At 44.3% G+C, this 14,653-nt stretch overlaps 1 protein-coding gene across 1 annotated transcript in view; it reads right to left on the bottom strand.

Moving 5' to 3' along the window:
- Positions 1 to 13,306, bottom strand: part of efna4 (ephrin A4) — a gene marked incomplete at both ends in the record, with an annotated part of 27,102 nt that extends 13,796 nt beyond the window's left edge. The window contains one exon of the mRNA XM_080540583.1: positions 13,182 to 13,306. Within this exon, the coding sequence (XP_080396709.1) occupies positions 13,182 to 13,306 (125 nt within the window). The remainder of the gene's footprint in view (positions 1 to 13,181) is intronic.
- Positions 13,307 to 14,653: the final 1,347 nt, after the last annotated feature.

The following is a 14,653-nucleotide window of genomic DNA, read 5'->3' as shown; positions in this document are numbered from 1 at the left end:
TGCTTGAAAGTATGTGAACCCCTTGTGTGAACCACAATTATAGATTTTTTATTTTAACATTTTACCATGAAATCTTTATTTAATCAGAACCAGTCTTTTATCTGACTGGTTTATATTGACCAATTCCATGTCGGTTTAGAGGAAATCATGTAGTAGAAAAACTCAATTCTAAAGAGATTAGTGCAGAAGTTGCATTGGTTAAATCAAGTAGGTAAGTAGTATCAGGTGGGCATATTTTTTTCGGGTACCAAATGAACAAAGTAGAGATGTGAGTAGTGAGAGCACATCAGTCTGGGGCTATAAAATCATCTCAACATGATTTTGAGTCCACTGTGAGGCAAATCATTTACAAATGGAGAGAGCATTTAACATGACAGCAACACGGACTAGTAATGGATTCCAAATTATCCCCAAGAGCCACAAGAAAAATAATAAATCAGGTAAAACCCAAGCCAAACATAACAGATTTGCAGACCTCCCTTGCTGCATCTCAGGTAACTGTGCATGCTTTAATAAGAAGAAGAACACTGAATCAAAATGACATTCATGGGAGGAGGGCTGCTCGGAAGAAGCCTCTGCTGTCAAAAAAAGAAACAAACTGGCTGTCTTAACTTTGCCACATACCGCCTGGACAAGCCTGAAGGTTTCTGGAAGGCACAGATAAGTCCAAAATGTACCTTTTTGGTCACAATCAAAACCACTATGTTTGATAAAAAACCCAACACTGTCTACCACCAAAATAACCTAAACATAACCCCGACGGTCAAGAATGGTGACGGGAATGTTAAGATCTGGTGCTGCTTTTTCCTCCTCTGGACCTGGACGACTCCAAATCATTAAGAGAACCATGAATTCTGAGGTATACCAGGAGATTCTTGAATAGAACGTCAAGAACGTCATCAGTCAAGGAGATAAAGCTGGGCTGAAAATGGGTCTTCTTCCAACAAGACAAAGACCCAAACGCATTCAAGCAAATCTACCAAATAATGGCTCTGGAGAAAGAAGATTTGTGTTTTGGATTGGCCAAGTCAAAGTTCTGACCTAAATCCAATCTAAATGCTGTGGCAGAACCTGAAGCAGATAGTTCATGCCAGACACGACTCAAACTTCACTCAATTGGCAGAGTTGTGTAAGGAGTGGTGGGCAAAAATCCCTCAAAACAGATGTCAGAGACTAATTAGGGGCTATATGAGACGTTTACTCCAAGTTATCGCCGCTAAGGGAGGTGCCACGAGCTACTGACTGAAGAAGTTCACATTTGCACATTTGAAATCAGATTGTTTTGTGAAAAATATATGGAAATATATCATGCTTTTTGGGGGGGAATGTCTTTATTACGAATTGGGGTTTTAGATAAAGATTTTATAAGTTAATTTGAATAGTTTATAGAAAGATAATGACCATCCCTGTAAGGTTCACAAACTTTCAAGCAGCACTGTATAAGGTTAGAAAACAGATCACTGTTACGCATAAATTGTTACAAAATAGCATCTTAAATTCTATAAATTATCATAGTAATGTTTTCCTAAAAAAAAAAAACTATGAAAAAGCTTCACTGATTTTGATTTACAGCCTTTGAAACTGCCGTTTCTACATTTTCGGTCGATACTTCAAGTGTAACGTGGAAAGCCTTGTTCAGTCAGACCTGCAGTATGACCCTCACAGTTTAGAAAGGCCAGTTCCACACCACAGCACTGCTATAGGGTTAGACACAATAGGAGAGAGGGGGAGAAAAGAAGGGAGACAATAGAGGGAGGAGAGGAGGGGTGCAGACGCTGGCCTCATGTTGTCTTAACGATGCTCAAGCAAAAGACTGGGATTATCTGATTAATTTGGGATTAGAGCTGACCGACCGCTGCTTGAACGAAATTACTGACAATTACTAGTTTAAAAAAACGCAGGAGGTGTGTATTTCCTGTACACACGCACATGCCAAATGTATTTGGAGTACATTGCGTACAACTATATTATTGTGTATTCACACAAGATAAGAGCTGTAGGCTAAATAAGAGAAAATGTGTTTGTCCAGCATGAATCAGGTAAACAGTTATAGAGGCGGTTAAGGACAAACACCTTTGTTGAGACGGAAAAAATTACTTGTTTAAGTTGTATAACACTGATGATGCCAGAACACAAACCACCTTGTTACAAAATGGAATAAATTCATTCATTTTCAATTACAGTAATTCTAAGACGTGTGGACTCCAGGTTTAATAATGTGGTGTTTCCTGTCTGTAATGACTCAGCATTTGGCATTGGTTGCATTTTTAGGGGCACTCACAGATTAGCTTAGCAATCATAAAATGTTGAGTTTTTTCCCCACAACATTTTTTGAAAAGCAGAGGGAGTACAATACATCAATTTCCACCTGAATGGGAGAGCAGAGCAATGAGATTCATGAGTTCTAGTGCTACAAGGACAGAGCTTTGGAGATTTGGGACACGGTGATTTCTCCCTCAACATGTCTCATTCCATGGCGCAAAATAGGACAACTTTCCCTGTTTGTTCTAATACTGTGAATAATCAGCCGCAAGATTATTGTGGCTGAATGACAGAATAGTCCGAAGAATGTCAGCGGGGTATATTTGAATTTAAATGAAGCCTCTAAAAAATTATATATTTTTTAAATATATGTTTCTGAGAATATAGTTGTGAAGAGATTGTCCTTAAAATGGTTCAACTGGAAAGAGCATGACTGGAGAGAAAGGGGGAGGATCGGAGAGAGAGAGAGAGAGAGAGAGAGAGAGAGAGAGAGAGAGAGAGAGAGAGAAAAAAAAAAGGGAGGTTGGGAGAGAAATGAACAGATAGAAATAGAAAGTGGCAGGAACAGAAAGAAACAGAAAGGGATAACAGAGAAGAAGAAAAGAATACAACTGCCAACCTGACATTCATGTGGTACCGGTTATCGTTGTGAAAAGAACACACCCAGATACGTCCATGCACACATACCAATACCACACATCATACACCTAACCTTCAAGAATCTACACCGCTAACTTAAGGGTGGGAGTCGTGCTTAAATAAGTATATAATACAACATTCCAATCATATTTTGCCCAAGACCCCTTTTACACACACACACACACACACACACACACACACACACACACACACACACACACAGGAAGTGGTGAGGCAGAGCCAGTTCTAAATGGGGTGTGATTCCCCACTCTGACTCTCCCCAGAGGCTAAGCAGCAAAGGAGTGTGTGTGTGTGTGTGTGTGTGTGTGTGTGTGTGTGTGTGTGTGTGTGTGTACGTACGTCTGTGCAGGGAGGGGGCCTCCTCACACTGCCTCCTGACAGTGATAGTAATACCTGCTGACATCCTTTCTTCCCTCCGCTCCCTCTTTCCCTCTCACCTCATCCCTCTATCCCTGGAGGCCTTGCCTTGCCGTTTTGGGAGTTGAAATCTGTTGACTCTTTCCCTGCCATGCCTTCCTAACACGTTCTCCATCCCTCGATCCGCCTATAGCAGGTCTAATGCTTTTCCCATCTCAGGAGGCCAGAGTGTGTATGAGAGTGTGTGCATTTTCTCATCCCAGGGGGCCTAGGGAAGTAGGCTGCCTACCCCACTGCAGAGAGGCCCTGCCAGAATGTATATCGGAATGACAATACTGTCCTGAAACCTCTCAGAACAATATACAGAGAGAAAAGTAGAGGTGGATAATAAGGGAACATATATTAAGTCTCCTCGTGAGTACAGTGTTCTTACACCTACTGATAACCGAAGTGTACTTACCGAAGTACATAGTAATGTGTTTCTATGCCCTTCTCAGCGCTCAGATAAGAGTGCTCCGTAGTATCTACAAACGTTCGGAGTGCAGATCCGTGCGTTGAGGAGCGGCGCTTTGTAGAAGCGGGTTTATCACACCATAAACCCTGTCCTGGTGTGTAAAGTACAGGGGGACAGTAATACACCCCTGGACAGACACGCTGGACTGTAGGGCTGGGTTCAAAAAATCGATTTCCCGATTCAGAATCGATCTTCATTAAAATGAGCGATTATCGATTCCTAAATCCCGAGATCGATCTTCTTTTTTTTTTTTTTTTTTTTTTGCTTGCAGCTTCAACCCGCAACGAGATCTCGTGCTACAAGAATTGATCATATCTCACGCAACGTGAGGTCTCAACACTAAAATCTAAAAACATGGCGATGGCAGGGACACTCAAGTCACCACCAGGCTTAAAGTCAGATGTCTGGGTGCATTTTGGATTTAAAAAATGTGACGATAGAGATGAGCTGGACAAAAGCAAAGTCATATGTAAATAAAAAGTACATTCATGTAACTGCTTTGGAGTCAATTCATTGATATGTTTAACAATGCTACATGTTATAGGGTTCCTTGAACCATTTATAGCATTAATTCTGAGAATCTCTTTCATATTCAAGCAAAAAATGTATATTTTAACTAGATCGAATCGGAATCGAATCGAATCGAATCGAATCGTGAATCGAATCGAATCGTGAGCTCACTGAGCTGGTGAATCGGAATCGAATCGTTTTGGGAAATCAGTGGCGATACCCAGCCCTACTGGACTGTACTTCAGAACAACAGGGGAGACTGTACGGATGACATCAGCTGCCAGGGCGGCCCTGCTGCTTACATACACCTCAAGCAGACATAAACATAGGAAAGAGCTGGGAAGAAAGGGAAAAGAAACAAAGAAGGAGAGACAGAGAGAGAGACGGAGGGAGCGGGTCCGGGTATCTCAACAAAAATCAGGATCGGTAGCATCCAATAGTGAGCAGAACCTTTCACTGTTCTAGACATTTTGGTCCAGCTCCTGCTTCACAAACTGGATGGTGTGTTATTATTAATCTCTACCTATCAATTAACGGCTAATGTTGGAGACAATAATATGACTTTAAGATGCTATATAGAGACACCTGCAGTTGGAAAGGTGTTGTATTCTTTGTGTTTTCTGAGGGAGTGTGAGATTGGGTTATTATTATGGGGGATGCGTGCGAGGCTTGTTTGCGATATTGCTTTTGCATGAAATTTTAATGAGTGTCACAGGAAACAGCTTCTTACTGGTGCAGATGTGTGTGTGTGTGTGTGTGTGTGTGTGTGTGTGTGTGTGTGTGTGTGTGTGTGTGTGTGTGTGCGTGCGTATGTGTGCTACATGTTATATCAGAATACAAATGTATCATAAAATATTTCTTTCATAAACATTTAAAATGCCTGATATTTGGGGAAGATTTTTGGGGAAGGTTTGTCCAATAGACATTTCAGTCAAACCTTCTTCAGATTCAGGAAACATCGAAAAACACCGGTTGGCATAGCAACCATCACCCATTGACATCCCTCGGTATGAAATTGAAAATCCAAAAGACAAGTGATAATTTATAAATTCTGTGAAACTGACAATGTGAAATCTCCTCACACAGCCTCGGTGTAACACATGATTCCTGTGCCATCCTGACGTCGAACGTCTTGTTCTGTACAGTAACTCTCTATATCTGCCTCAGCCTCGGTCAATACAAATTCAATTTCTGAACAAGGGAATTCCCTGGCTGCCTCTTGGCAGGCTTTCTGAGATGAGTGGGAGAGTATTGTGTGTGTGTGTGTGTGTGTGTGTGTGTGTGTGTGTGTGTGTCCTTGGCTACAGCAGGACCCTGTGGTTAAACAGCAGGCCAGTTTAACCATGTGTTTCATTGGATGGTCTAGACTCTGGAGAAATACAGGGCACTGAAGGACAACACAATTCACATGAACATCCATTCTTTTTTCCACAGAGATTGCTAGTGCTTTTTTCAGCTCAGGGTGGACAAAGCCATGATACATACTGTTACTGTATATTCAAGCATTTTCCAAAATGATAGTTCACATGAACTTGCAGCTACAACGCCATTTCTTATATATAATATATTTCTCAAAATACTGCTTGACGTCGAAAAAGAAAAAGAAAATACACAGTTTCAAACCTGCCATGCTGAGTAGAGGTGTTATGCAGCTGTGATCCACACACATGCAAGCACGGTTGTTAATCTCCATCAGCCTGTGCCTCCTTGCACACGGCAGCCATTTTGTGCCAAACAGAAGCCTTGGCACACGCCAATGCCAACAGAAACACGAACAGCACAAAACCTTGTCCTCTTTTTCTGTTAACAGGATGTTGGAAACCGTTTACTCTAGTAAACAGTAAAATATTCAAGCCTAATAAACCTAACGTTGATGTTTCTATGCTGCACAAGAGAGAGAGAGAGAAAGAGAGAGAGGGAAAAAAGAAAACGAGGGAAGGAGAAAGAGAAAGCGAAGGTGCAGCCCAGCGATAATGTGAGGGTGCGCATGATAATATCTTGGTGTTAAATTGCTATCGATTTACTAAATACCCTGACCAGGAGGAGTAAGCAGACTCTCTCTCTCTCTCTCTCTCTCATGGCCACACAGCATGTCTGCATGGCCTGGCTCTAACCTCTTCTAAATGCACTCAGCAGCATGACTATCTGATACATTTTAATACAGACATCCAGAGGTGCATGGCTTCTCGCTATGCTCCACCGTAAACTCATTTTCAACACTGTGTGTTGTGTGTGTGTGTGTGTGTGTGCGTGTGTGTGTGCGTGTGTGTGTTTGAGAAAGAGAGAGAGAGAGAGACTGAGTGAGTGTGTGTGTGTGCATCCTCAACCTCAATTGCTGTAGGATTATATTTTCTGTTTAAATAAGATTTCATTCTGAGGGGTAATACACCAAGTCCCTCTGCCCGTCGAGCTCCGTTCAGTGTTGTGGATTACTGATCACTCACAAACGTGTGCACACACACACACACACGCACACAGGCCCACAGGCAAACAGGCACACCTAGGATTTTGGAATGATTAACAAAATTAGGCAAAGTAAGATTTACAGAGAGAAAAGACATGGCAGAACAATAGTCTACGGTCCACTAGCACCCCTCCCTCCAACAAGTAAACTACTAAAAAGAAACACCACCAACAAACCTTTTCCTCTTTGACACTTTTGTCACACCGAAACAAACTACGACTGGAAACAAAACAATGACCCATTTAGATTACAGAACAAAGCTGAGAAACTTGGCAAACGTTCCCGTTCGCTCTCCACCTGCTGTGATCCGGGGGTTGGCCTTTTCAGTAAAGGCCCTTATCACTGCTTCGTGTGGAGAAAGGCTTTTATTACAGAAAGTCTGACAGCCAGAACTTGGGTGCCAAAGAAACTTCTCCTGTGTTCCAAGGAAACACACACTTCCTCTGAACAAACACCAAGAAACAAGTTCCGACAGACTGGTACGTGTTGTATGCAACACACACACACACACACACACACACACACACACACACACACACACACACACACACACACACACACACGCTCCCCTTGCCCTGACAGAGCCATTGTTCCACAGAAATGCACTTTAACATAAAACAATGGCAAGAAACATCGATTCGCAGACCGACAAATCACTGCTACACATTGTTTACATACAGAGGAAAAGCTGAGGAGTACACATGCCAAGAGTTAGCCTTTAGCTTACCTCTTGGTAATTCACTCAATATAACACACACACACACACACACACACACACAGTCACACACACACACACACAGTCACACACACACACACACACACACACTTCTCCAAGAGATAAACTCACAAATACAAACCACAATGCTTCACTACGCAGACAAGACAATGGGCATGGACCCAGATAGGATAGGAGAGAGGGAGCGAGACAGATAGAGAAATGGAGACAGAGAGAGAGGGATGAGGGAGGGATTGTTTTCCTTCTCCTCTGTTAGGAGGGCAGGGAATAAAGTGGTAATTACCTCACTGTGGGTTTGTTGATTATAGTTCACAGGTTCTCCATGTTAATCATTTACCAGGGGAAGACAGAGATTAGGAGAGAGACAGGCAGAGTGCTGGGAGGGACACACACGTGCGTGCGTGCACACGCACACGCACACACACACACACGCACACACTCACACACTCACACACACACACACACACACACAGGGAAAAAGAGGATAGAGAGAGAGAGGGAAAACGACACAAAGCGAGACTGGAGGGAGAGAGGAATCAGTCTACAGGCGAGGGGCAATCACCACTCCCCTGACTGGGCCCAATTACAAACACTGACAGCTTTCATTTTAATGTGTATGTGCCTGGCTGAATCTGCAGTGTGTGTGTGTGTGTGTGTGTGTGTGTGTGTGTGTGTGTGTGTGTGTGTGTCTGTGTGTGCGTGTGTGTGTGTGTGTGTGTGTGTGCGTGTGTGCGTGTGTGTGCGCGTGTGTGTGCATGCCTGCGTGCGGTGGTACGTTATGCTGAATCAGAATGTGATTTTCTCCAGCGTTTATGCAGGAACATTCATGAGCGCACAGAAGGACACGATGCATAAACATGGCAGAAAAGAAACACAAATACTTATCTTCTACTGCACCATTTAAACACGCTTCACTGCCCTATGCATCATCCCAGCAGAGAGAGAGAGAGAGAGAGAGAGAGAGAGAGAGAGAGAGAGAGAGAGAGAGAGAGAGAGAGAGAGAGAGAGAGAGAGAGAGAGGGTTGACAATTCTCTGGACTTCTGGTATTTGTTGCACATCAGTTATGTGTCCAAACTTGTAGAGTGAGTTACTTACGCACGCATTCATTATTCATTGAGAGAGAGAGAGAGAGAGAGAGAGAGAGAGAGAGAGGGAGGGAGGAAGGGAGGGAGAAGGGAGGGTGAGTACTCGAGGGATAGAAATTCTTGTATCTCTCCATGTTAATGCTGTTATTTCCTATTAAAGCCCTGCTGTGCTGTTGGGCGAGTGAGGTCTCTGTAGTGTCAGCATAGGTGGGTGGGGAGGGAGAGAAACAGAGAGAGAGGAGAGGCCTGGGGTTGTGGCCAGACATTATGACATGTAGAGACCAGAGGAGCTGTTTGTGAGGGTTTGGTTCTACTTGGTGACAGAGTTTGACAAGAAAAAGGGCGCGGAGAGGATGGGTGAGCCGAGAGCAAAGGTAACGGAGAGGACAGAGACACAAAAAGGAATATTTGGGGATTTAATTACGATGGGGCTAACACTTAAAAATTAGGGCACCCTAGGACTTACATAAAAATTTCTTTTTAAATTTTTGGCATTTAGCAGACGCCTTATTCCAAAGCGACTTACAATCAATACATTTGAATACTAAGCAAGTGAATCATCAATCCACCAGTCGTAGCAGGAAGAGTAATCCAGCTCAGGCCCGGGGCCATTGATAGAAGGAAAAACCTTCTTCTATCACCTTCTTCTAAACCTAGTTTTTTTACACTGGAGAAACAGAGAAACAGTACAAGGGGGGCAATAGAAGTTTTTAAATCGCTTAAAAATCTAATGTTGGTACAGGCCATTTTCGAGGCACCTCATATAATTCAAATCCTGAGAGTAAATAGTACCAAAAGGAGACGTGCCTGCTGGCATCGTATTTCTGTCTCTACCTAAGAAGACTGTAAACATGACATAACCAGCATACAGGCATGTACAGTATGGTGGACTGTGTGGTAGACTGATTTTGTTAGAAAGATTCTTCATGGTACACAACCAAATACACACCCCTTTGACTTTACACACTCTTGGCGGAAAGCTGTATACTGTCAGCAGCACTGTCTCACCGTGAGACGCACTTTGGTCTATTACTCTGTGGATGATTTCATGTTGCCTAACCATTATTCAAACCAGGAAATTAATCCCTTGTCAGGAAGGAAAAGACTAAGAAGGAAGTAGCTCCGGTATAAAACAGAGAATCATCATAAAATCATAAACCACGAGTAGGACTCTCTTCCTGAGGGATATATTTTTCATTTTAGAGTGTTGTAAATGAGGCACAGTAAAGGAGTGCACTTAGAGCCTTTGTTACGGCCATATAAACCGCTGAACAATGACCAGGAGCCCCCTCTGCACATCACTGCACTTGTTTCATTAAAATCATAAATCTTAAATTTTAAGAGAGAAGGTCATAGGTGAATATCCTGACTCATCTATACTAGCAGCAGCCTGTATGTTCCCCCATATAAGGCAGGCGGTTCAGGACCATGTTCGCACGGACAAACAGACTGAAGCTCAGCTTCTACCCCAGGGCCATTCAGGCCCTGAACACAGCAAAGACCTAGGTTCTAGGCCCTGGACAATCTAGACAATTTGATGGCAGCTACTAGATTGTAAACATAAGTGCAATATTGTAATACAACTGTGAACATTCTAAACCTGCTAACTGCGACACTTTAATGAATGTGCAACAAATATTATGTGCAATATGACAACCCATGTGTACATAAGGTTCAGATATAGGAAAAAGTTAGGATATTTATAGCATAGCACAGAGTACAGCACAGCGTTTTATTGTATAGTATAGTAGTATAGTATAGTAGATAGTGTACATAGCCTTATTTATGTCAACCAGCTCTTTTCTCTTTTTTGTTTTACCCTTGGCTCTCTTGTTTTCAGTCTTTTTTCCAAGCACCAGGGGAGCCCCCCCTCCTAAATTTCGTTGTATGGTACCTGTACTGTATTAATGACAATAAAGATCATTCATTCATTCATTCATTCATTCATTCAAGTTGGACTCACTAAACGACCACGTCAGAAAGGACTACAATAATAACATCTGAAGCTGAAGCGAGTAAAAAAGTTGGATGCTCTTAATTCCCGGGTTCCAATTAAGGGTTCGGGGTAATGGTAAAGATCATGATTTTGTGGTACGAAAAAACAGACATCCTTCCGTCCTCTCTAGCATGGCTATCTAGCGCCGATGCCACACTGCACTGCGGTGTTCTGCAGAAAGATGCATCGTCAGCTCGCTTGGATGGTTTTATGGGCCTCAGGACAGAGGTAGCCGGGTTTCTCAGGAGTGCTGTGGCAAAAATGACTGAGCCTAAACTAATCACAGACAATATCCTACTACACTGGGGTGGGGAGAGAGAGAGAGGGGGGGGCGGCAGGAGGAAGAGAGGGAGGGAGAGAGAGCGCCATGTAAAGGGATAGGGGTGGGAAATGAGAGGAGGGGGGGGGTGCAACAGAGAAGGGCGGGACAGAGAGGACAGAGGGTCGTGGGGGGGGGGGGGCGTTTGGGGTGCTCAGACTGAGCCCTTAGCCTATAGCCCTAAGCCTGCGGAACCCTGGCCAGGGATGGCACTATCACTGATACATTGATGGCTTTCTGATTGTGTGGTATGACAAAAGGAAAGCCATTCCCCCGCCACAGAGTGCAACCTTCCACAGGGACGCTGATGGCCTTCTGATTGGGTGCTGGTGTAAGCAGAAAGTGTTACCCTGCCTGCTGCAGAGTGTGAGCATCCTAGCATCCCCAGGGAGAAGAAGGGTGTTTCACCCCATCACTGTTAAAGGAGACCCACAATTCCAGGTCCATGTTTTACCAGCCTAGAACAAAATTCTGCTTCAGTGGGAACCAATGATTCAGACAGTTTGTATTTGGTGAGCCCAGTAGTATGTGATTCAGGGTCAACATAACCATGGCCCAGTTCCAATACTTGCAAAATGTATCCTTTATTTCCATTATGGTGTAAAAGACAAGGACTGTACAGTATGTGATTGGCTTATCTCCATCAGCTAGTTGGTCTTAAATAGGACATGTAAAAGGGACACTTCACAGATTGTTGACCTCAAAATCATTGTCCAGTTCACCGTATGAACCTGCAGGCGTGTGAAAACGGCTTCCAAATGCTGGCTGGGAGGTGCAAAACACTATGGACGTTGGTGACAATCTGTGAAAACGTGCCTGGTTAGAGCAATGGTCATATCAGTGAATAGGACAGAAGGAGGAAAGGGTACATTTGTTACATTTAGTATCGGAACAAAGCCTCTGTTCTGTCCCTGCGGCTCTCAGAGCTGAACCCTTGAATTAGCCACTTAAAAACACCTGGATCAGCAGGTGAGCCTCTCACTGTCTAACTAATAACCCCAATCAACCCATTATACACTGGGAACACTGCTAACGAGCACACGCGTGCGTGCGCGCACACACACACACACACACACACACACACACACACACACACACACACACACAGCTGCTATAGGCCTACCTGCTGATTAGCCAACTAAACGGTTACACATGGCAGCACTTTAGACCTCAAATACGCACAGGCCTGTGTCGACAGAATGCTATCTAGCCTTTTAGACGCTGTTGAAATACTTTTAGAAGTCCTCCTTCCTCCCTCCTCCCTTCCCAGAAGTAGCCGTGTCACCCAACTTGAATGGATAGAGGAAATAAAGAGTTGTTTAATACTGTTTTCACAGATCCAGGGCATATTCACTGATAAGCCTATCTCAGGTGGAGGAAGAGAGGGGGGGGGTATGTTTTTAAAGCAGTCGATTCACACTGGCCTGCAGTGGCGGACTCAGGCTGTTTGAAGGGCAGGGGCGAAAAGAAAAAAAAGGCACCTACTGCACAACATGGGACCCCATCAGTGCACATGGTCAAGTTTAGACCATTGGAAGGGCAGCCAATAGGGCACATCCTCTAATTTTGCCACTCAAAAGGGCACTTTAGCCACTCAAAAGGGCACTTAAGAGACTTTTTTCAACCATGGGGGCACCAGGAGGGGCGGTCGCCCCCCCTGCCCCCCCCCATGAGTCCGCCAGTGCTGGCCTGTATCTAATGACCTCGCACCCAGGCTGCCAAGCAGGGTGAAGGACAGAGGGGTGAGTCCCTCCCTCCCCAACACACATTGCGTGTGATGAGTGACCCTGTTGACTAGGCACTGTACCAGTCACCCCCCTCTGCTAAACTAAAGGGACTGAATGCATGCATGCCATGGGTGGCCGTTTTAAAAGGACTGAACGCATGCATGCCATGGGTAGCCGTTTTAAAAGGACTGAATGCATGCATGCCATGGGTAGCCGTTTGTTTTAAAGGCGTAACCGTGCAGCAGGTGATCGTGTCAATGCACGTTAAAGCCAGATATGCGTATTTGACATGTAACGCAGATCAGCTAAGGTCCTGTAGAGGTGAACCACTGTGTCAAGCTGGGGGACCACTCCTGTTGCACAATACGCGGCCGTGGACAAACCAAACACATAACAGGGATATGAGAGAATAACCGTTAATAGTTTGATCACACAAATGAGCGATGCGTAAAATGAAACCAATCAAATTGATTATCAAACTATTTCACTCCATTGAAGAATGGAGAATTTCTGAACTTAGTTCACTTTGGGTTTGACATTCTTTCCTCACCTTGCGTTGGTCGAGTTCCAGTAGACTACGTGTCTTTTGGCCAACGTCGCGGAGACTATATTGACCAGGAAAACGGTGGCTCTCCACACCGTGACAGCTCCGGGACTCCAGCGGCGGCACCCCATCACGGCTACCGGGCGAGGCGCGCGGGGCCACGGGGTGTCAGCAGCGCCGGGGTCAGGTTATTGAGACGGTGACAGGTAGCCTAGTCTAGTGTCTTTGGAAAGAAGACTCGCTCTTCTCAAATGAGTTAACAAAAATACAATTTACATTTCCCTTGATTGTAGGTTCCAGTTGAGATGATGACTGAGAAGTTATTCGAAAAAAAAAAAAGAAGAAAAAAATAATTCACAAAGAAAATAGTTTAAGAAAATGCACAAGTCCGACTTGAAGAAATAGAATACGCCTCCTCCTCCTTATCCGCATCTGTTGCACAGCAACTTATTTCTGTAGGGGGAAAAAAACAAGTCAAGTATTTAGGCCTATACCTAAACGTGACTGTAACTTTCCAAGTAGCCTTAACTTGTTGATATTATCCCCCATGCAAGTCGTTTATCACTTGAAGTTAGATCGAAAGCGCAGATACATTCCGCAGTGCAAAAATCAATGATAGGTGTCAGCAGCCTGTCCTGCCTCGAGCGGACACGCACTGATTTGGGGTGGGCGGAGCGGGGAGAGAGAGGGCCATGGGCAAAGTGGGCGTGACGGAAACTTTAGGCCAATCAGGAAAGAGGCTGGGCCATGTTTCACATTCCATAGTTTTTGCTGTAGGTGTAAGGTGCGGCGGGCCGTGTTGAAATACCTTTTCGATTGCGTCCTAGGCTATTTCTCCCATTCATTGAAGCAATCATTGATCTTCCACGCTTGCCTGCTTCATCTATCCAATCATTTGCAGATCAAATATTATCCCAAGGTGGATAATAGGCTACCAGCTCCATAGCCGTCTCACTGAAAGTATTGGCTGCTACAGTAAAGCAAGTTGATAAGTTAGATAAATAGAAGTAAGAGTATGCTTTACTCTGTAATACAGTCCGTGAGCCAGCAGAGCAGGATGCCATGTATACATTTGGGTTGACACACACACACACACACACACACACACACACACACACACACTCACACACTGAATAATATCTGAATAATCACACATGGACAAACATCCCTCATCCTCTGTCACTGGCAAGTTATTCTGAGATGTGTGTGTGTGCGTGCGTGTGTAGTGTGTGTGTGTGTGTGTGTGTGTGTGTGTGTCTGTCTGTGTGTGTGTGTGTGCGTGAGTGTGTGTGTGTGTATATGTGTGTGAGTGTGTGTGTGTGTCTGTGTGTGGCCTGGTCTCTGTGTGTGGTGAGTGTACAGTATTAATTCTCTGGTTGTTGGCAGCAGCCCCGGGGGATGGTGTAGTGACATAATTGCCTCTACCTCCATAGGCGAGCCACCGGTGGTCCTGTATAATTATCTGAGTGTGTGTGTGT

Source organism: Nansenia antarctica (genome assembly GCF_963989245.1).
Source record: "Nansenia antarctica genome assembly, chromosome: 10".
NCBI lineage: Eukaryota > Metazoa > Chordata > Actinopteri > Argentiniformes > Microstomatidae > Nansenia > Nansenia antarctica.
Note: the sequence above shows the minus strand (reverse complement) of the source record. Positions and strands in the feature narration are given on the sequence as shown.